At 40.5% G+C, this 21,716-nt stretch overlaps 1 protein-coding gene across 2 annotated transcripts in view; it reads right to left on the bottom strand.

The window, feature by feature from the left end:
* LNPEP (leucyl and cystinyl aminopeptidase) overlaps window positions 1–21,716 on the bottom strand; it is a 110,152-nt gene that overhangs the window by 27,105 nt on the left and 61,331 nt on the right. For both annotated transcript variants that reach the window (XM_075593329.1, XM_075593332.1), the window contains exons 4-10: window positions 20,829–20,960; window positions 19,278–19,398; window positions 17,377–17,531; window positions 16,538–16,651; window positions 8,681–8,812; window positions 5,511–5,642; window positions 1,476–1,636 (exon numbers count right to left, since the gene is read on the bottom strand). In XM_075593329.1, coding sequence (XP_075449444.1) covers window positions 1,476–1,636; window positions 5,511–5,642; window positions 8,681–8,812; window positions 16,538–16,651; window positions 17,377–17,531; window positions 19,278–19,398; window positions 20,829–20,960 — 947 coding nt within the window. The remainder of the gene's footprint in view (window positions 1–1,475; window positions 1,637–5,510; window positions 5,643–8,680; window positions 8,813–16,537; window positions 16,652–17,376; window positions 17,532–19,277; window positions 19,399–20,828; window positions 20,961–21,716) is intronic.

Genomic DNA, 21,716 nt, shown 5'->3' with positions numbered 1-21,716 from the left:
AAATGCCTATATATTTCTTGAAAAAGGGTAATTTAGTTAACCCTTTGGCCAAAGCGTATAAGCCTGTGAGCAACTTCAAGGCTTTTTCTGAGAGCTTGCTGATATCTGTGTGTTTGTTAACCTTGTCTCATGCTGAAACAGATCTTCAGCTTCTTGATGTTTTTCATTTTGTGATGCAATGCTTTCATTCCCAACTACGATGTTCCCCTCTTCTGGAAGTCCTACAGAGGTACTGTACAACATAATACACATCAGTAACATCTATGAACCTTCTGCTCCTTTAGCTTATGCTTTGAACTAGTACTCACTCAGAAGGTTTGGGCAGCTATTCCTTGCCTGTATTGCTCTCTAGAGCATCAGCATACACGCTTTTTCCTTCAGAGCTCACCACAGCACTCTACTGCTCTAGCTGGGTACTCTATAGCCCCACAAACCTCAATCTAATTCTTGGCCGGCAATTCCAGCATCGGCCATCACTCCTGGTTCTCAGATGTAATGTCCAGTTTAGCACACTTCAATTTTGGTGCAACAACGCGTGCACTTCTCCACGTAGTGTATATCTCCCTCTGTAGTCTCCCCTGGTTGCTTCGAGCCTCCATTTAGCTGCCTCCTGATGCGACACCGCAGCATCGGTGGGGGAGAGAGAGGCAGAGAGAACTATTCCGCCAGCTGACCTACCCTGGTAGTCCTAGGGAGAGTAGCCAAAAAACAATAAACCTACTCTGCCAAGGATGGAAAAAAAAATACTGTCTGTAGGTGAGAGGAGCCTTTTATAGGACAACTGCAAAAAAAAATTCAGTCCTACTCAAGTCTGATGGGTAGAGCTACCCCATACATGTCACCTCCATGAATGATGAACACTAAATATGAGCAGTTTTGATGCACAGTGAAACAAAGAATAAAGCGCAACACATAATATGATATAGTCAAGCTGCTGCCTGAATACCAACAGTTTCCCCAAACCACAACTCTAACAAAACGAAACCAAAAAGTGCGTCTCTCAACCGCGATCGGAGTCCCCCGTCTGTTGGGCGCGTAACAGCCGCCTCAGCCAATCAGGATCTCACGAAGAGTAGTGTAGGGTTGCCTCAAACAGTCAAAAGGCCCAACGCATTTCGTCATACGACTTCTTCTGGGGTCATGACCCTTTGCTTTTGTGTCTTCTTCATATGAGGACAACAAGGAGTCCACGAACCTGAGGATCCCTGCATATTGAGTGACAGTATTATGTGTTTTCAGTGTCAATTTTTCACTGGGTCTATTTGCACATTCCACTGTATATTTTTGGTCACTTTGCACCATGAGCACTTTTTGGTTTAGTTTTGATGCATAACAGTATTTACTGTAGTAATCAGTTCTGAAGATTTTCCTTATGCAAGACTACAAACATAAACCTAGAAATAAAATGATACAGTTTTCATGATCTACAGTACATCACTGATCTAATTGTTGATAATAGATATGGAGAAGCACACCTGGAGTTTGTGGTCACATTTTTTGGGCAAGTAGTTCGTAGGAATCGCTCCTGACTCAGATAGACCTCTGTGCCCTTCTTAACAACCGTCACTAGTGGATAACCTGCCTGCAGAGTCCAGGTCTTCATCAAGTTCTTCACATCTAGGGTTCCGCCGGTGAACTGGAAATTGAAAGCGTGTTCATTATAACATTCTAATTTCTATTGTTCTCTCTCTCTATTGCCCTTGTAGCATTGGAGCACAGATGGAAGGTCAACATCACATTATTATTTCTTTAAATCCATTATTTAAAAAAAAAAAAAAAAAAACAGTACTCAATACTTGAGCAGGAAAAATTGAAGCAGTATGGAAATATTTCTTTTGTATAAAAAAAATAAATAAAAAAAAAAAAAAAAAAACCCAGCTGTTTTTTATTATTAATCAGTGAATTCACTATATAAACTATTACTACATTTTTCTGTGTTTTATTTAACCACTTTTCAGATCAGATAGCCAATATCAACATACTGCCTACAGTGATACATTTATCTTTGCTTCTTTAATGAGAACAAAAATGAAGGTGTTTATTTCTTGTCTCCAGATCATAGGGGGCAATAGAAAAAAAATGAAAAGATTCAAGAACACCTCCCATGGCGATGCACATGGTAAAGCTTAACACGGAGTGCTGAGGGGGTTCTTAATACCCCGGAGAGCCAAATCATTTTCTTAGATTTTGATGCTTTCAATGTTGAAGACAATATCAAGAATATTCGTAATATAATCCTAGGCAAATTATGTAGGTTTGGGTTTTTTCCTGGCAAAACCAGTACATTCTAATTCTATCCACGGTTTAATGTTATTTTCCTTCATTACAGAAATGTTTATCCCAATGCTGACAACTGCATTTAAAAAAAACAAAAAAACATTTGTATACAGATCAGTTATGGAATTGTATAAATTCTTCATACTATAATCACACTTACACAATCTTACTGTTTATTCATATTCATAGCTGTTTGAGGCCAGTTTTAACCAGGTTTAATGAGCTATAAGATGATTGGTTTAAGAATTAAGGAGTGGTTAGTATTATCTGCCTAGCAACACATTTTAGACAAAGGAAATTAAATGTATAAAGAGGCTGCCTGGACACTCCCTGGCAGAGAGTCTGATAGACTTTTGAATGAGTATGATCATACTGTACAATAAACTACTTATTATCAAATGAACCCCGTTTGTCAATTTGGAACATTGACACAGTATATCATTATGTTTCCTATCCTTAAAATTGACCACGGCTAGCTGGCCACTTCCGTTTAAAACCAGAGACAGAACATAAAACACAGACAGAGCTCAGAGCTCTAAGTCTGATTGAAGCTTTTATTAACCTGTACATTACCAGGAAAAGCGCTCTGTATTAGATTTGTCACAATGTTTTACAATTCTTGTTCAGCTAGTCTTAGCTGATTGGAGGCTGGCAACCTCCTACCTAACTGAAGTTCACCCCCTCCCACATTTAAAATGGTTAAAAGCTCACTCCATAGCATCTCCCACTCTCAGGGGAACTTGCTTGCTTGCAGTATGATTGTGACAAATCTAATACAGAGCGCTTTTCCTGGTAATGTACAGGTTAATAAAAGCTTCAATCAGACTTAGAACTATGCAAGTAATTTTGACAGATTTATTATAAATAATTCTTCCTGGTAATGCACAGGTTATTAAGAATTTATATTAGTGTTAGGGACCCTTGAGATGTGGTCTGCCGTGTAGTGGCTCAGGGGCTTACAACAATTTGGCCAAAATGTTAAACTAAAAGACCATTTTATTTAATAGATATCTATACATATATATATATATTTAGGCACTGTACCGTGTATAGGTTTCACTGGATGTGCACTGAGCACTGTCTGTGTTTTATGTTCTGTCTCTGGTTTTAAATATATATTGCCATGCTCAGTAGCACTCCTCTGTGACACTTATATGCTTATATATATATGTTGTGGTTATTTTGGGGGTTCAATATGAGCGTGTAGGTGTCCTGTATGTTTTACACTTCAGTTTACAAAGGTTTAATCTATAGAACTAATAAGGCCTACATTGTTAATATTACAGTATTTATTTTTAACACCCAGTCTAGTTGGCAAGTCTTATCTTGCCTATGTCTAGAGGCCATTACAAAACAAAGTCAGCCTTGGCTAGATTATAAAAATTGGCATTATTGTTTGGCGGGACCCCAATATCGGCAGGTATCGTAGTTTAATTACTAGCATCTGAATTAGCCATTCATTCCTCATTTGCATGTTAATTTGCTTATACGGTTTTAAAAATAACGCTGACAAAGCAATAGTAAAAGGCCCATTGTTGCTTTTTCTTCAGTGCTTGTGATATGACCTTTAAGAGGAAGTCAGAGTCCCCCTCTCCAATGATGCAGCTCCATAACATGTCTATTATGCTTACTTACAGAGCCACTCTCTCTACCTAACCTTTAAGCATGGATATTTCTTCAGGGGCTATAATCTACTTTAACTGTAATCAGGACCAAATAGCCAGATTATAAATATGAAAGTAATAATAGTTTCGTAACCATATGTCATAAAAAATGGTCATAACAAGTATAGCAAAGATGAAAAATCATTGTATATTTAGTCATTTTTCACATTATTTCTTAGCTCATCATGAATCTATTTCTCCCATGGAGTAATAAATAAACTGGCTCATCTGTACAGTATTTACTACTATGTTCACTTTGACATTTACTCCATGTTAGAGATATCATTTTAATAGTTTTTGGACTATACTGTATATGTATCCGGACTAACCTTCCCCAGAGACGTAGGGAAAAAAGCATTTTCACGTGGGTTCCGGTAAGGTGAAGCCGTGCGCGACTCCATGTTTGTCAATGGGAAAACCGGAAGGTTACAGCTATACATCATGAGAGGTTTATTATTATGGTCACATTGTTTAACGCTCTCTCTTTCCAAAGGACACCTTTCCTAATAGAAACGTTTTTTGTGCAAATGGAATGCTGGGATTTTCTGATTGTCTCAATTTAGATTACAGTGTGAAGCTAATTTATGCCCCTGAAGCAGTTTCTGGAGCTGCCCAATGATTTTTTAATTTGTTGACCGAAACCCGGAATATTATTGGGTACAAAATGTCACCACTTTGTACTGCATAACCCCAGAACTTTTTTTATATATATTTTCCATAGTGGTACCATTTTGTTTATAGAGATCTTAGAAACAAGAGGGTTCCCGAAGCCCAGAATAGTGTTGTTCAGCTCCAGAGGCAGTGAAGAGGCAGATTTAAATGTATTACTGCAAATAATCCTGTAAACTCAAAGAGTGAACATTTTTAATCAACTTATTTCACGACTTTAACATTGTTCCTCACGATTACAACCTTTATGAATTAAATAGTTACATAGTAGTTAAAAATGCAGTAAAGCAGGGCACTTCCTCCTTTTTCCTGGATTTTGGCTGTAATTGATAGGTTCCATCTTTCTTACAAAAGTTGAACAAGGTTTTAATATGTTACAAAATATTTGTATGGAGATAGATCATGATATGCTAACATTCTGTAATTCTCTCAAGTTTAAAACAAAAAAACACCCGTCTCCGACAGGTCTGCAACCCCGTTTTTTCCCATCATCGCATTGCAAACAGTGCTTCCATTGCAGCCAGGGATTCTGGGTAATGACATGCAAATGAGCCAAATGTGTCATTCTTCAGTTCTCATCCATTTTAACATGGTGCTTATGCTTGCTGTATTACACAGCTTTTCAGCACAGCCTGGGTTTAGGAAGTACATAGCCAGTAATCCTACACACAGACAGCAGTTTTCGACCTTCTGGGTCTCATCAGTGTGAGCCTGGTTGCTGGCTATGCAATGCAAGGCTGGGAGGTGGGGAATTCTGGGCCGGGTAAATCTCTCAGGAATTATGATTACAGAAGCATTTAACTTGGTTTCAGAGATTAGTGAAATTTGCTTCTATAAATGAGGTTTAACACGATTCAGGGGTAGAAGGAACAATATGAAATAAAAAGAAATAACACTTACCAAATTCATACTGTCCCACAAATCATCGCTCTTTGTAGATCCATACTCATGATCTTTCAAATACGTTACAATGGAGTGTTGAAAAACATCCTCTGACAGAAATGTTTTTATCATTAATAAAATAGAAGCACCCTACAGAACAAAATGGGGAAAATGTAATTTTCAGTAAGTAGGTTTACCCAATGGAATATGAAAACACACAGACAAATATATAGACCCCATGCATAGAGCATTTAATTATGTGAATACAGCCACAATTAATTAATTAAAGCCTAATATTGATTGCCAATGTGGCTATCTAGGCTCTCCATGGAGAGGGTCTAGTAATTCACAGGCACAATCAATGGGTTTAATGTTTGAAATGTATTTGATTTGTTTGATAATTACTGTATGTGTATTTTACTTTGGTTAATGCCCCAAACTACTATTTATTAGTCACGTTTGGCTAATAGGGATATTGGGCATTAGTCTAGAAGGGGGAGATTTAGGCCTCCCGGGAGTGGCCTAACCACTTCATTACAAAGCAGTTGGCCACTAAAGTAATGAAGCTCCACATTTAGTTTATTTTAGTACATAGGATTGAAGCAGGGGGTCTCCGTTGCTGAACTGCACAACTTGCAGGTCTGTGAGATCCCCTGCTTCCCGAAGTACAGGTAAGTTACAGGACATACCGGCACCCTATACGGAGGCATGTACCTTGGGAAACAGGGAGTCCCTGAACATTTGCTCATTAGATGGGTGCAAATACATGTTCCACCTTTCAATATATAATCAAAATAGTCCATAGTCCAGTTCTTTTCTCAATTTATTCAGAGATAATAGAAAACATCTTTCACAGCATCATTACAGTCAGTTACATCATTCAGGCATATAGAATTTAGTTATAGAATTGAGAATCTTTAGCTTTGTGGTGTTAAATGATTCAGATTCTATAAATTCAAATACACTCTATACATTTCAATCAATACCTGTTTCTCTCACTATCGGACAAAATGTTCTTAGTTAATCATTAACATGAGAACACAGTGTCTTCCTTTGGCAATATTTACTGTAATTGAGAAGAACCTCTTTGTTCTGTCACTAAGTAACTATAGTTAATCCTATGTTTCTTAGCTTTTAAGACCCATCTCTATTGTATTACACTACTATCTATTTAACTATCCTTTGATTTCATACTCAAGACCATATACTATTCAACTTCGACGACATTTCTAAATCACAAAACATGTCTACATCTGCCTGACTTCAGACTGATTTAACTTCTTTGTAGAGGCAGCTTATTTTGCAATATAATTTCTAACTTAATACTAAATTACTTATTTTAACTAGTTGCATGCTGAATATATATGTATATAGAGAATCCAACACCATTATTAATTAGGCCTAAAATCGTCCTGTCTTCAGTCCCCGGACCTGATTTTAATGCAGTTCAGCTCCGGAGACCACCTGCTTCAATCTGATCTACTAAAAATAATAATAAAAATAATGAAATCTACTGTGAGCAGCGAGACAGAGAGGGCCCGCTACTCATCTCTCTGCACAGCTCTTAAAGACTGGTGGCGGCTCAGTAGAATTAACGCTGCGGGTGTTCCATTTAGAAGCAGGGTTCCCCGCTGTGTTAAGCCTTCTGGGAAATATCCTGCTTTCAGGGCCGCGTTCCATCCACTCGAAGTGGAGCACAGGGGAACAAGACCAGCGCCACATCTGTATAATGTGATCACACCTTCAAGACAAATTACTTGGGAGGGCTACATAAAATTCTCATTAAACTTATATTTACATATTATTCTGCTACAAAATAAGCTTCCATTGGTGTAAAGTAGCATCAATAACTTTTTTTCGCTTATAAAGTTAACAGCCAGTCTGATGCTTGGTAGAAAAAGATAATAATCAGCACACATAAAATGACCTCATGATCTTTTTTTTATTTTATTCTGCAAAGACAATTCCCAGATACAACAAACTAGCTGTATCCGGCATAACGTAAGTCAATCTGAAAGGTTAATCAAACATCCCACGCATATTTTTAAATTGAACATTTCTCTAAAGATACAATTGTCAAATTCTGGGTTCTTTTCCGACACTACAGTTAAGTGACTCAAACGATCTGACTCTTGATAGAGCAACATATAATTACCTACCTAAGCCTATTTCAGTCCAGGGAAAATACATATTTTATCAAATGTTTGGCCTTGTGATTTATTGATAGTCTTTGAAAAAGCCAATCGTATGGGAAAGTGTTTACGTTTGAAACTGAATGGTAAATCACTGGCTGTCTCTGTGTGAGTGACAGGCTGTTCAGTCTATCTAGAGGGATCTGCAGACAGAGGGAGGTGAGGAGGGAGGGGGTTAGGGGGGGAGGGGGAGAGAGGGAGGTGGGGAGGGAGGGGGTTAGGGGGGGGGGGAGAGAGGGAGGTGGGGAGAGGGAGAGAGGGAGGTGGGGAGAGGGAGAGAGGGAGGCGGTTGGGGGGAGAAGGGGATAGAGGGAGGTGGGGAGGGATTGGGTTGGTGGGGAGGGATTGGGTTGGGGGGGAGAGGGAGAGAGGGAGAGTGAGAGGAGAGAGAGTGAGAAGAGGAGACATTGTGACCCTGCCCCCGGTTTTTGATTGCTTGATAACCATGTCATGCCATTCATTGAACAAGCTAAATCAAACAACGTCTGAATATTACATTGTAGTCCTCACTGTTAAAAGCAAAGAAACTAAATATTTCCACAGAACCTTAAAACCTGCTTCAACTCAAAGTCCCATCATACATTATAGTGATTCATCTGCAGATGAGGATTCTGGGTAATGGCTTGTTAATGAGTGTGGCAACTTTTAGCTTCCTACAGTACTTAATTTCAAACGTTTTCCTACATTTGCCAATTTTTAAAACAAAACCGTAATATGATCAGGTATTAACATTCTGAACAAAAACACCTTTCACAAATATATTAACACTTGTTTAGATTTTGAAACAACAACAACTGGGTTTTAAATTACAGTGCTCGGTATACATATATAGAATACCAGTTTTTCGCAAGGATACAGTATATACAGATGCTATACACTGTTGCCATCTGTTGGAACATTGTAAAACTTAAAGCGTCTACTACTCGAGTCAGAAATGCCAAAATAAAAGTAATCGCTTCCTAAGCTGCTGCCAGTTGGTGTTAGATTGGTGTTTACCTTAATATAGGACAGGTCATCAAACATTTCCTCAATCTGTTCCGGAGACTGCACATCTGTAGATATAGGATGAGACGTGTTCAAGGAATCCTTTTGCATGGCCTTAAAGCGCTGATTCAGGAAATCATCATCCTAGTCAAATAAAATGATAGATGAATGGGGAGGAGAAACCATCTTTTATTTAGATATTTATTTTCTATTAAAAACAGAGCTAACTATGCGTAGAAGAATTCACAGGGGAAAGGTGGGTGAGAATGCTCATTATTCTCACATTGCTGTGACACTTCTGTTAATGTAACAAGGTGCTGTGTGTCCGTGATTTGAGAAGTGGATTTGGGGCAGTTAGAAGAGCAGTTGCGTGCAATGATAGTTGAAAGAGTTATATAAAAGTCTGAGGCAATATAATGTATCTGTATTTTGGCAATTCAATTCCCCAGAATGCACACTGAAAGAACTGCAGAGCCTGCTCACTCACCATTGCTTTAACAAACAGCAGTTCTTCCCCTCAGGATCATTCTTTTTTATAAATAGGTGTTAAACAGGGGGTCCATGGAGCTGAACAGCATCATTTGAGATTTGGGAACCCCTAGTTCCCGAGATATCTATCTCTCTCTCTATCTATCGAGAGACCAAACTAATGATGTTGTGAAAAGTATGTGAGTTAAGCAGCACACCACAGTGGGTAATTAAAGTAAATACATTTCTGATCTGGTGCACGGAAACAGAGAGGGACCCTTGGCCCCCTCAAAACAATAACCAATAGATATAGTGGTTCCCAGCACTCAGTATGAAAAAAGCAGATAGAGGCATCAATGAGGAAATAACAATCATCTATTCAAGAAAATTGCTTTCCATAAGCCACCCCTATTCGGGGCTAGGAAAGAACTTTACATGGAAACAAGGGCTAAACAATAAGTTACAAGTCTGGAGAGGGAGAAAGACGGAGAAAATACAAAGGGAACAACAACAACCGTGGGGGAAAAAAGGAAGGATAAAAGGGAGGGGAAGAAAAAACAACGTATAACAAACGCTCAGGTCAAGATGATAAAATATAGGGGGGCAACAAACGTTTCGGCGACCAACATTCCCCTTCTTCAGGCCCGTTCCCACAGACTAAAATAGTCTGTGGCACTTCCCTTTATAATATACCTCCACCCAAACACACCTCACAGTCAACATTTAACTGAAAATCAAACAACACATTACAAATCCCTAAGTGCAACCAAAACTGACACTAGTCTGAAATCAGCTGACAGGACTATTCTCTCTTATTAGAGCACAAAACTGCACAGCAGGTTAACCATAAATCTCAGGAGAGTGTACCAATCAACAGGTAAAACCTCAAATACACTGACACTAATGTTCTATTAGCCGAGAGATTATTCTCTCTTATTAGAGCACAATTCTGCACAAATACTCCATACAGAAAAACCTGAACTGAAAGGAGTCTGGGAGGGAAGGAAAAGCAATACAAATCCTCCAGTTTGTGCTGCTCGTTAGTATAGATTGCTGTGCTCTCCTCAAGGGTTCTTGTCGACTTTGTAGTGTCAATTATCCTTCTTTCTCTCTCCTCCCCTCCCACCCCCCCCCCCTTTTGTTGTTCCCTTTGTATTTCCTCCATCTTTCCCCCTCTCCAGACTTGTAACTTATTGTTTAGCCCTTGTTTCCATGTAAAGTTCTTTCCTAGCCCCGAATAGGGTTGGCTTATGGAAAGCAATTTTCTAGAATACATCATTGTTATTTCCTCATTGATGCCTCTATCTAATTTTTTCATACTGAGTGGTGGGAACCACTATATCTATTAATGACGTTGCAGATAGATTGAAACCACCATTTTGTTTCCCCTGAAGGGGATGGTACCGGCGCTATGTTTACAGGTATGCAACTAAATAAACGCGTTTCAGCTCTGGAGACTGTTTCCCACCTATGTAAAAAATAAATAAGGAGAGTAAAAAAATTAGGAAGTAAGAATACGGCGAGAATATAGTAGCTGATAGCAGCCATTTTTACTCTTAAGCAAGTATGATGCATATAGACACATCGATTGGTTCCATTCTTAAAACAGGGGTCCTAAACATCTAACAGCAGTGTTCCTCAACCAGTGTGCCGGGGAACCCCTGGGGAAAAACTCGGCTGCACACCACGAGACAGAGGCTACTCCTCCTCTACTCTCAAATCTGCACAGAGGGGAGAGAGGAGCCACTTCATCTCCAGGCCGCGTGGGATGTGCAAGGTGATGGGAAAGAGGGATGGAGTGATGGGTTTGTGTGGGTATGGTGGGCCGAGTACATAAGCGTTTGGGAGGGGAGGAGGTCTGAAAAGCAGGGGTTCCCCCGAGATTTTAAAACTCCTTCAGGGGTACCCCTGTGCAAAAAAGGTTGAGATGCACTGTTTTACAATGTCCTTACTATGGACAGCTCTAAAATAACAGACAATGTCTCCAACAACATGTGAGAGAATGTTTCCATTGTGCCAGACGGTGGCGGTGACAATGAGTTTTACCAGATTTTCCCCACTGCGCCCCCCTACTTACCTTGTCTTTGGCGTCAAATTATGCCGCAGGGTCACGTGATGTCATGTTACCATGGCAATGTGATGTCACGTGACACCGCGTTGCCAAAGACAAGGTAAGGGATGTTGCAGAGGCCTCACGCGATCCCCTGGCATTAAATTAAACTCCTTGGGGGAAGAGCGCGGGGACTCTGCCCCCACTGCGCCCCCACCCCTGAAAAATCTGCACACCCTTGAGTTATACGACAACAGGGATGAGTGAAAAACAAACACCTCTGGCCCCTTCATTGTTTTTTGAGGATGGAGGGCAACTTATTGGACGCTGCATTGCCATGTCATGTGACGTCACATCACATGGTCCCGCAGCGTCATTTGATGCCGCGTTGCCATGGTGACGCGTCACACAGCCGACTGAAGCAAGGTAAGTGGAGTTCGCACATCGCTGACTTGGCAAACAGTGCTTTTGCTGCAGCCAGGGATTCTGGGTAATGACATGCAAATGAACAGTGTGTCACTCTTTACTTTTCACCCATTCTAACATAGATTCCTGTAGTCTTAAGCCTGCTGTATTACACAGCTTTTCAGCACAGCTTGGGTGAAATTAATAAGCAAGTATCATTACAAATGCAGCATGTTCATTTTCACTTGGGGGGGAAAAAGCTATTGAATTCAGAAACGGCAGCTTCCGTGTGTCCCGCACTGTGGTAACTCCGATGGCAAGGTTATCTGCAACACTGAAAAATGTTATTCATCCATGTTTGCCTATTACAGACAGTTTTGCCTCCTGGCTACTTAGAAGAGTAATCACTGAGACCTGAGAACTTTGTGGAGATTATGCTATAGCTGCAGGGAATGCATACGTGCACTACAATCATTATGGGTAGCTGTTATGTCCACTCTCACTGCTTTTCTCTGCCCAATGTAACTACAGTATTTTATACAAGATAATGGGTTTCAAGAAAAAAGTAACACTAACTTTCAAAATAATTTCTTGCATAGGATAGGAGGTACTGTATGCAAGGTATCAGGAAGTTTAAAAAATGGGAGAGAAAACTGGCAGATTAGGCATGCCAAATATCTCACAACAGCTATACATTTCTGTTACTATAGAAGACTAATTTATTGTAAACTGCAAATAGCACCATCTTGTGGCTACTGCTGTTTAATGCTGAAGTAATCAAGATCTGAGCATCACAGTTTATAATATCAATGTTTGCCCTCAGCTTATTTCTCCTTGTATAGTGTAATTATTGTGGTATTTGATATCAAAAGTAGTGTTCATATGTGTTGGGGTACTCGCTTGCTCTAAAAATCGATATGATTTAGATAACCCATTGTTCATCAACTCAAACGTCTCCATCTTTATACAGTAAAATGGCACTGGAAATGTATCAATGCTTATACGATTGCTAAATGTTTTGATATGGACAAGATCCAGGTCAGAATCAAATTGTACTTTTATTTGATTACGACAGGTCAGATCATGTTACACTATGGCCCAGAGCCAGTGGTGTTATTACAAGGGCAAAGTTGCTAGAACCCTTAGCAAATACACATTTATATCAAAGCTACATAAATAATTTCCGTTTAAAACATGGAAATGTGGTAGAAGTATTTATCCCCTCCTCGTCATTATTCCAGGCCCATTTCTTGTAATGTCAATCAGGATATGAGTTTCTTGTTGATGCCTAAAAAAGGTGCTCAAATCTCTCCCCACAAAAATAGCCCTGCCCATAGCCACTGTTAAATGAAATCAATACAGCATACCATATATAACCATGTCATTAAATAATCAACTGCTAAAGGGGGTGAATTGTAACCAGTGGATAAGAATTGAAATGTCAGCAGTGAACAGTCCATGTTGAGAAACCATATGAGACTTCATGCAACAAGCCAAGAAAGTCAGCCTGGATGGATGCAATATACTGTACAATGACTGGTCTGATAGGTAGACACGTCATTCATGATGACCACACTTACTCACGCCTCCACTTTTCATATCCTAAGAAGCCAATTCAACTGCCCTTACAGCAGGTCACCTTTTACTGTATGTTGGGCAATAAAACTGGTGGTTTAAATTAAGAACCGATTATATTAACTACTTACAATAAATAAACTAGTTTTGACTACAGGTTTAGTAGCCAAACTTTACATGGAAGAGAAGTTCTTAAAAGAATCTCAATGAATGTGCTGTGACATACAGTAGAATACGGTATGCGTTTTTATGATAGCTTTGTTGGTGCGGATTAATATGGGTGTTTCCATACGGACTACAATGAATCCAGGAGCATATAGTAATTAACATGACTGAAATGTGGATTACAATTTGGGAAACATGTATTTTGGTTAGCAGAAACACCTTTAACAATGTGGATCACAACAGTTTAAAAACAGATATACTGTAGATACTTCCTGCAATATATACGGACTACTACAAGGCTTTGAACTTGTGTGACAATTGTCAGGAGTCAGGTGCTGCGCGCCGCCACACGCAGGCGCACGGCTCTCCTACCTGCTCCGGCGCCCGCCGCCGAGTCCCCGCCCTCACGCGCGCTCCCGCTCCCTCCACTCTTGCGCACGGCTCACGCCGGACAGCGCCCTCACGCAGGCAAAGGCCACAGCGGGAGTCCCCGCCACCGGATCGCGGCGCGCATCTTCTGTGCGCGGCACGCGCAATGCACCTGAGCTCCGTGGCAACAGAGCCTGATTGCTCTATCACCCCCACCTGGCTTCCTTACCTTAGCCTATGGCAGGCTCCGCACTGGCACTCCCCGGTTCCGCCTCCTCCTTGGATTGGGCTGCGTCACCTATTTAGACTCAGCGGTGCCATTAGCACATCGGCTGAGCATAAGCTTCCTGTTCCTGTGCTTACCTCTCCTGTCTCCTAGTATCCTGCCTTGTCTTGTTTGATCTCCAGTTTACCGACCTTGGCTTACCTTTGGACCATCGCCTCACTGGAACTCTGACCGTGGCTATCCTCGACTCTCCGCAACTCTCCTACCCTGAACTCGGCTCTCGGACCTCGACCATTCTACCTTCTCCTGCACCGACCCCAGCGACTAGTACCTCCTACAGTCCGGACTTCTCCTACCCACACCTCTGGCAAGTATTACGACGACTCTACCCTCTCCACTCCTGACCCGGCGAGATCAACTATCCCCACTCCAGACCAGACCCCGTGCCTGTCGGTGGTGTTATCCCTACTCCCACCTCAGTACCGAGGGTCTCGTCTAGTTTGTGGTGGGCACAGTGTGACAGTAATTCTACTGGGAGCATTAGTGCCAATGCAAGCATGAGAATACAACAGATATTGTATTGTTCATGTTACCCACCATAAACAATGTATTTACAGGGCTGTCAAACAAGGAAAATACTACTGATCTGATTACATAATTTAAATACATTTATATGTCTGATATTTTCTTTTTAGCATTTGTTTCCATGATTGCCATTATTCCCTGTGAGAAGGTGGGAGCTCTCCTAAAGCATGCAAACAGTTAAGATATCAATATTACACGGATTTCTCTAATTGGTTTGAAAGCAAAACATCTGCCCCTTGGCAAACAAAAACCGAGGCATCTGGCTTACCAAGGACAACTTTAATTTCATGTCAAAACAAGCATAACACAATTACTAACAAGCAACCTATTTCCTTCCATAAAAAAGAACTGGAAGCAACCAACGAAAAAACGCTCTTGCACAACAAGAGCTTTAAGCTCGTCTCCGCAGCTAAACAATATGATCTAACATCCCATATGTGGCCACAGATACCGACCCCTTTACCCTTAATCATGCAAAAATAAACAGAAACTGTTAAGCGTGTAGGTATAATTTATGTCACAGCATTATTAAACCTTCCACATAAAACCCCACTCAAAACTGCCCTTATAAATGGCCAGTGGCACCATCACACTTTTACTGGCATGCACCAGGTGCACTGGCAGCTTTTCATGTGACTGCTCGGTCCATTTTACCACTACACAGGAACACTACAGGGAGCAAAATCCCCAAAAGTCACAGGTCCCCCTCTAATTCGCTGCCACCACGGCGGTTAACTGTTCAGGTATCTCTGAAGCAGCAACTCAACACAGGCCCTGTCTGCCGAATTGCTCTCCACTAGGAGTCCTTAATCCTCTGACACCCTGCGTGAAAGAGCTGGGATAGAAACATACTGCGCTCTGTGCCGACTCTCTGCACTGACTGAACACAATTTTTTTTATTATTTTGGCAAGTGTACCAAAAAGAAGCCGTTCCATCAGGAGTGAAAAGATTCCTTAACCGCCCTTATGACATACCAGGTACGTCATAGGCACTTGCTCGGTTTCCATGGTGTGATTAGGCCAACTGCGCCAAAGGATTGGCCAGCCCAATTGCAATGGATTCCAGCATCCGGAGCCTGATACTCCTGCAGAGATCACATGCCACGGCAGTCAGTGGCAGTATAGTTCATAAAAGCATACAACCACCAAAAGGAAAGCTCATCAAAATAAAAAGGATCAAAATAGAAAGGCCTATACGGACAATAAGATATCTGTAGTTGGAAAAGCAAAATTCAGATGACTGGTAGTAGAACCCAGTTGGCTTGGGAAGAGAGTAAGGGCACCATTCACACAGAATGAAGACCAATTCCTGAGAGCTGAGCTCAGACTTACACCGATTTCCCTATAATCTACTCAAGTGTGAACTGATAAATGTAAGGTCATTGTTACAGTAGGTTTCCTGGAAGGACACGGGGCTGATGTTATCCAACACAGCCCCAAGGCTAATTTACAGTAGGTCTCCTGACATTTTTACGGCATCTCATCTTTACCAAGAAGTACTCTCACTTAGAGAAAGTATAAAATATTTGTGCGTCTCGGACATTGGGGACCTATTTTACAAATTGCTTACACATATACATGTAATCATGCAATATCAACTTACAATAGGAGGTTAACACTGTTTTGTGTTTATGTTGTTTGTCAGAAAACCAATAGGATTCACCCCTAAAACACACTTAATGTTATCCCTGACCTGCCTCTGTGCATAGCTATACTCATTTAAAAGTCTCAAGTGTTATCTTCTATGCACTAGTCTAAAGCCCCCACCCGGACTTTCACTACAATTATCTATTTTTAAAGGCAGATGAGAAGTTGAACAGACTTTTATAAACACGAATGTGTTCCGAAAAACAAGCTGGAATTTTTTCCAATGATTAATAAGCTCTCCTTGGATTCTGTTAAATGTGATATAAAATTGGGTGTAAAAAACGCACAGTGTCCTACTTTTATCAACATACATTTAATGCAAAAGTTCCATGCAAGACTGACACAAAATAGATTAAGGAAGACGAATGATCATACTTACAGCATTTAGTTCCGGAAATGTTGATCGCAAGGCAAAGTATTCCATGTAAGTGGCAAAACCTTCATTAAGCCAGAGATCATTCCACCATTCCATGGTCACCAGGTTCCCAAACCACTACAAGACACCACAAAAAAAAATTACATACAATAATTAAGTCAGAGGAAGCACATGGGGTCAGAGGCAGAGAACTTTTATTGCCATCACGAAGTATGAAACATCAAATCTAAATATGAAATGCCTGGTACATTTTTTTTTTTTGCACTGGGAGCATAAAATCTTGGATCTGTGATATAAAAAAAGATTTCTATTTGGAGATGCTGAACTTGGTTGAGGACGTATTTAAACCATTGGCCAGTTCGCTCATTTATACATTAAATGTTGTATTATAGTCTGTCTCTCTGGTAATAACATGGTGGGCAACCATTTTTTTTACACATTGCCATAACAATGGACTTCTCTCATCAACCAAGATGTTTTTGCCTGTAATACATAAGCCCTTTATCCCCTGTACCCAATTTTCCAACTTTATCTGTCCATGAAATGTCTATGAATTACCTGTATAACCCTGTTCTTTTATCGTAACCATGTATTTTTTATAACTCTGTGCCCAGGACATACTTGAAAACGACAGGTATCTCTCAATGTATTACTTCCTGGTAAAACATTTTTATAAATAAATAAATAAAATAAATAAAATACCACGCATCCCTTGATTCAGACAAGAAATTGTTTTTCTAAGATTTCTCTTTAGTAATTCCATAAAACGTCAGAGCTTCAGGGCAAACAGAATGTAATACATTGCACTATTCATTTGTAAACCACCAATAAAAGTACTGTACCTGATGGGCCAACTCGTGAGCAATCACTGCAGTTATAATTTGGTTATCCAAGATTGAAGAGGTATCCTTATTATTGAGAAGAGCAGTCTCTCGAAAGGTGATTAGACCCCAATTTTCCATTGCTCCTGCTTGAAAATCAGGAATAGCTACCAAATCTAAAGATAAATATAGAGCACATTAATCCAATGCAAAACAATAACAGAATTATTATTTTTTTTAATCATTAGTTGTGCAGGAGATGTTTGAAATATGCTAGCGGGTAAATTATCACGTTTCCCCAGTGCAAAAAAAAAGAGCACCAGATACATCAAAAAAGGATATGTAATTGAAAGAAATGGGGAACGTTCCGTAGTTCTGGTTCTGCGGTTTTACTGAAGGGGACTTGCTTATTGATTGACCGGTTAGAATTTGGGCTATTGCTTAGACCGACTATAAAAGGGAAATTAGGAATTGTGTTGATTAACTAAAGTGATCCAGAGGGAGTCAACTGCAGATTTCAATCTACCAATTGAAAATAAGGATTGCAATGTTTTGTTCATGCATATAAATACATGCAAATTAAAAGTATAATATTGATTCAAATAATCTGTCACAGTAGCATGTGGGCTGTGTCATATTTGGGCACAATGTTGAAGAAACGAGACAGACATTAATGGGTCTTTGAAAAGAAAAAAAAAATGTAAGACAACCGTTGACCTCAGATGGTATGGAGGAGTAAAGAGCCCCAGCATACATAGAAATGTTAGAAAAATATCCAGTTCATAATGGGTAGCTATAATCTCATATGGAAGGGAAATGAATGATCTCTCTCAACAACAATGGGCTTCCATGGAAGGAATTTAATGTTTTGTTAGTCAAAAAAGTTTGCCGATTTGTACAGCTATGGTCTCTTGATTATCACTGCTGCTTGTCTCAAAGCCCCTATGTTATGTTGCAATGGGCAGACCTTGGAACTTTATATTCTGAAACCAGCAGTGGAGGCCCAGGTGCCGGAATGATCACTTGTGTAGCAGGGTCCCCCCTGGCCCTCCTCACCTGCGCGGAGTAGCGGGGACCCCCGCGGTATGTCACGCAGTTGCAGGGACGCTCGCGTCGCCGGGGGATCCCGGCAACCTTAGTGACGGGGCGCTGCCCTGTGTTTTTCTATGCCCTGTGTTTACTATGTTTTTCTAGTAATCAGTGTGCTGCACTATTTACAGAACAAGTCTATTTTTTATTAAAATTAAACCGACCTTTCAGGAAACCTAAAGATATGAAAATGGTCTTGTTACCCAAACTATCCCTACTGCTCAAAACTCAAAATGAGAATAATACAATATCCACTGAGCTTCAAAGTATACTGGGTGTTAAATTATAGAAGTAAGGCGTTGTAATGATGATAAAAATCAACTACACTAAAGTTGCCATACTCATTATAGCCTCTGCACCAGTTACAATGTGAGGAGCCAATGCGGGGAAAACCCGGCATAAGCAAAGATTGGTCATTTACACCAAATCAGGGCCGGTTAGCAAATGTAACCTTTACTGTACCAATTTGCATGTCTATCCTAGGAATCGTGATAAATACAGTACAGCCTAAAAACACAACAAAAAGCTTTTTTTTTTTTCAAATCCCTTTTTGAGGACCACCACATGACTTTCTTTTTCTCTCCTGCACTTTGTAGGGGTCCCCCTCCCCCACCCCCCTTTTAAATTACTGTAACTTTGTTTCTGCATGTTGCATTTTTTAATTAAACCGAGCAGCTTTCCAAACAGGTGCACTTGGCTGTTGAAAGAAGAAACCCAATTGCATTTTGTCCACAGCAAATCAGAGGTCCCACACGGACCCCGCATTTCTCTTTAATGTGTGTTGAAATAACGGAGTTGCAATTGTGTGATCAGTAATATCAAGTAGTACAAACCTAATTTGCTGAGTGCGTATTCAATATCAAAGTATTTTGAATAAAACCCAAGAAGCTTGACAGTAGCATCCAATGCATATTGGGTTTGATTTATCTTCTGTGGTAGGGCATAGACAGACACCTTTGGTAAAAACAAAAAAAAAAACAACACATAAAACAGAATTCAGAGTGTTTAAATCAGACACAATGAATTTCTGCAAATGCAGGCTGCAAGATATATTATATAACCCATTATATTGTGCCCATATACTGAAATTGAAGAATATCATGAAACTATTCTACCATTCTACATGCACCGACATATATTCTTTTATGAAGACGTAATAAGGAGTCACAATAATCATTTAATCTTTTCGGGAGCGCAGTTGACAGCATTTACCTGGAAATACGAAAACAAAATAAATGATACATTCTTTCATCCTTCACGCATACATTTAAAAAGATGTCCTCCGAATTCTCAAAACAAACTCAAATATATTCACCGCAATGCGAAGTCTCTTATGTTCCTACTCAAGACTTGCACTTTTGGCAAGGCTGTAAAGCTTTGTTAAAAACCATCCCCCGCATTAACAGGCTAGTTCAAATGAAATAAATAACTCAAGCGTTTAGGATTGCGGAATACAACCCTTTAAAAGAACATGCACAAGAAGGAACTACAAACGTCACGATTCATGCATACATCAACCTGTGGAAATGGTGTACAACAAGGCTCTTCACCTGGTGGCCCACGGGCATAATGCAGCCTGTGAAGAGCTTGGTGTGGCTCTGGAGTTCTCTGCGCCTGCTAATTTCAGATTAGTTGCTAAGGCCTCGGGCATGGTCCTGAGGCGCGCTTGTACTTACCTGTGAGCCCCTACAGCCGCAATGAGAGCGGTTTTAGTAGGGGCTCGCCTACGCTTCCGCAAGCGCGCAGAAGCATAAGTCTTAGGTAAATTTTAAAATCAAGCGCTTGCCAGAGCGCAGGGCCGGTCACGTGAGCGGTTCGCCGAATGAGGGCGAACCAGCTCCGTGACGTCACTGGCCCGTCCGCCGACACGCCCCCGGACAGTGCGCTGTCTAAGGCCAGGGAAAGCACCCGCTTTCCCTGAGCCTCAGCGCGCCTCCGCACGCCAGAAGGAACCCTGACCGAGGCCTTAGGCAGCGAAGTGTAACTTTTTAACACTGAAACTCCGTTGTAAGTTATGGAAATGTATGTATATATAGCACAGGTGGTAGAAATGCTTTCAATATATTGAAATGTAGTCATTTTTAAGTCCTTGTAAAAATTACAATACGCTTGTGGTCATTCTACTCCTAAATATTTTCTGATCTGATCTGGCCCCATTGGATAAATAGTTGAGGAGCCCCGATATATACAATATTGAAGGTAACCCATACTCCCTGTACAATGTACCCATTTGTGCTGCCATAAGGGTCTGTAACGAAAGGGTTAAAAAGCAGACTCAGGCTTTGGATCGTGTGTCTGAACTTTATATGCCACATCGTTTTTTCCCATGTTCTAACCGCACTATATCTGAATGTCTGAATCCGTGTGAAATTTCCCCTACTTACCTGGGTGTTATTTGCTTTTGTAGAAACACTCTTCATATCGGCTACAACAAAAGCAACTAGGTAGGTGCTCATTTTCTTACTAACAGCAAATTCATCTTGCAGGAGGCCATCCGAGGTCGGGGTGGTTTTCGTCTAAAATATAATGATTTACGTTATTACAAACAGTTTGTTAGATATGCAGAATATGCATGTGCAATTCCATTAAGAAACCAAGTTTCATTTTCATTCCATTAAAATGAAATATTATTTGGCGAGAGATAAACATATGCATACATTATTAAATTGAAGAATAACGTTTAGATGGTGCAGAGTGCATCGGGGGCTGGTCTGAGGTTTTTTTATAACCATGCGACAGGCGCACAATTGCATAAAATCGAAGGTGAAATAAATGAGTGATGCAGCTATACAATTGTAATAGACAATGACTATGCAAATCACTGCAATGGCATGTAACCTCAAAAGGAACAAAGCGACGTATTAAACTGTCACGGAGAGCATGGCAGGTACTTAATTTACAGTCTAGGATGTTTCGGTGTCGCCATTTAGCCGTCGCCGATAACCCGCAGGGTACAACTAGCAGCCGACTGATCCGCGGTGGCTAAGAGCTTGTGATTGATTGGCTACGGCGAGTTAGCCGCGTCTAAACGTCTCACTGTGCTTCATTTACCCCAAGAGTCTACATGGTAATGTGTGTAGTGTGGTCTGTTTCCCAGCTACTACTGTACATGTTCTGTATCTGATTGGGACCCTCAATAGACCGGTAAATAAAATTGTGAAGAGAAAAATGTGCAAAATGCCAATAGTGAGGTGCAGCCACCTGAAACTTGGCAAGTAATACACTCATAGATTTTAGATGGTAAGGAGGGTCATCAGATCCCAATGGCTAGG

The sequence above is a fragment of the Ascaphus truei genome, chromosome 1, assembly GCF_040206685.1.
Source record: "Ascaphus truei isolate aAscTru1 chromosome 1, aAscTru1.hap1, whole genome shotgun sequence".
Lineage (NCBI taxonomy): Eukaryota > Metazoa > Chordata > Amphibia > Anura > Ascaphidae > Ascaphus > Ascaphus truei.
This window is presented reverse-complemented; position numbering and strand designations above follow the sequence as displayed.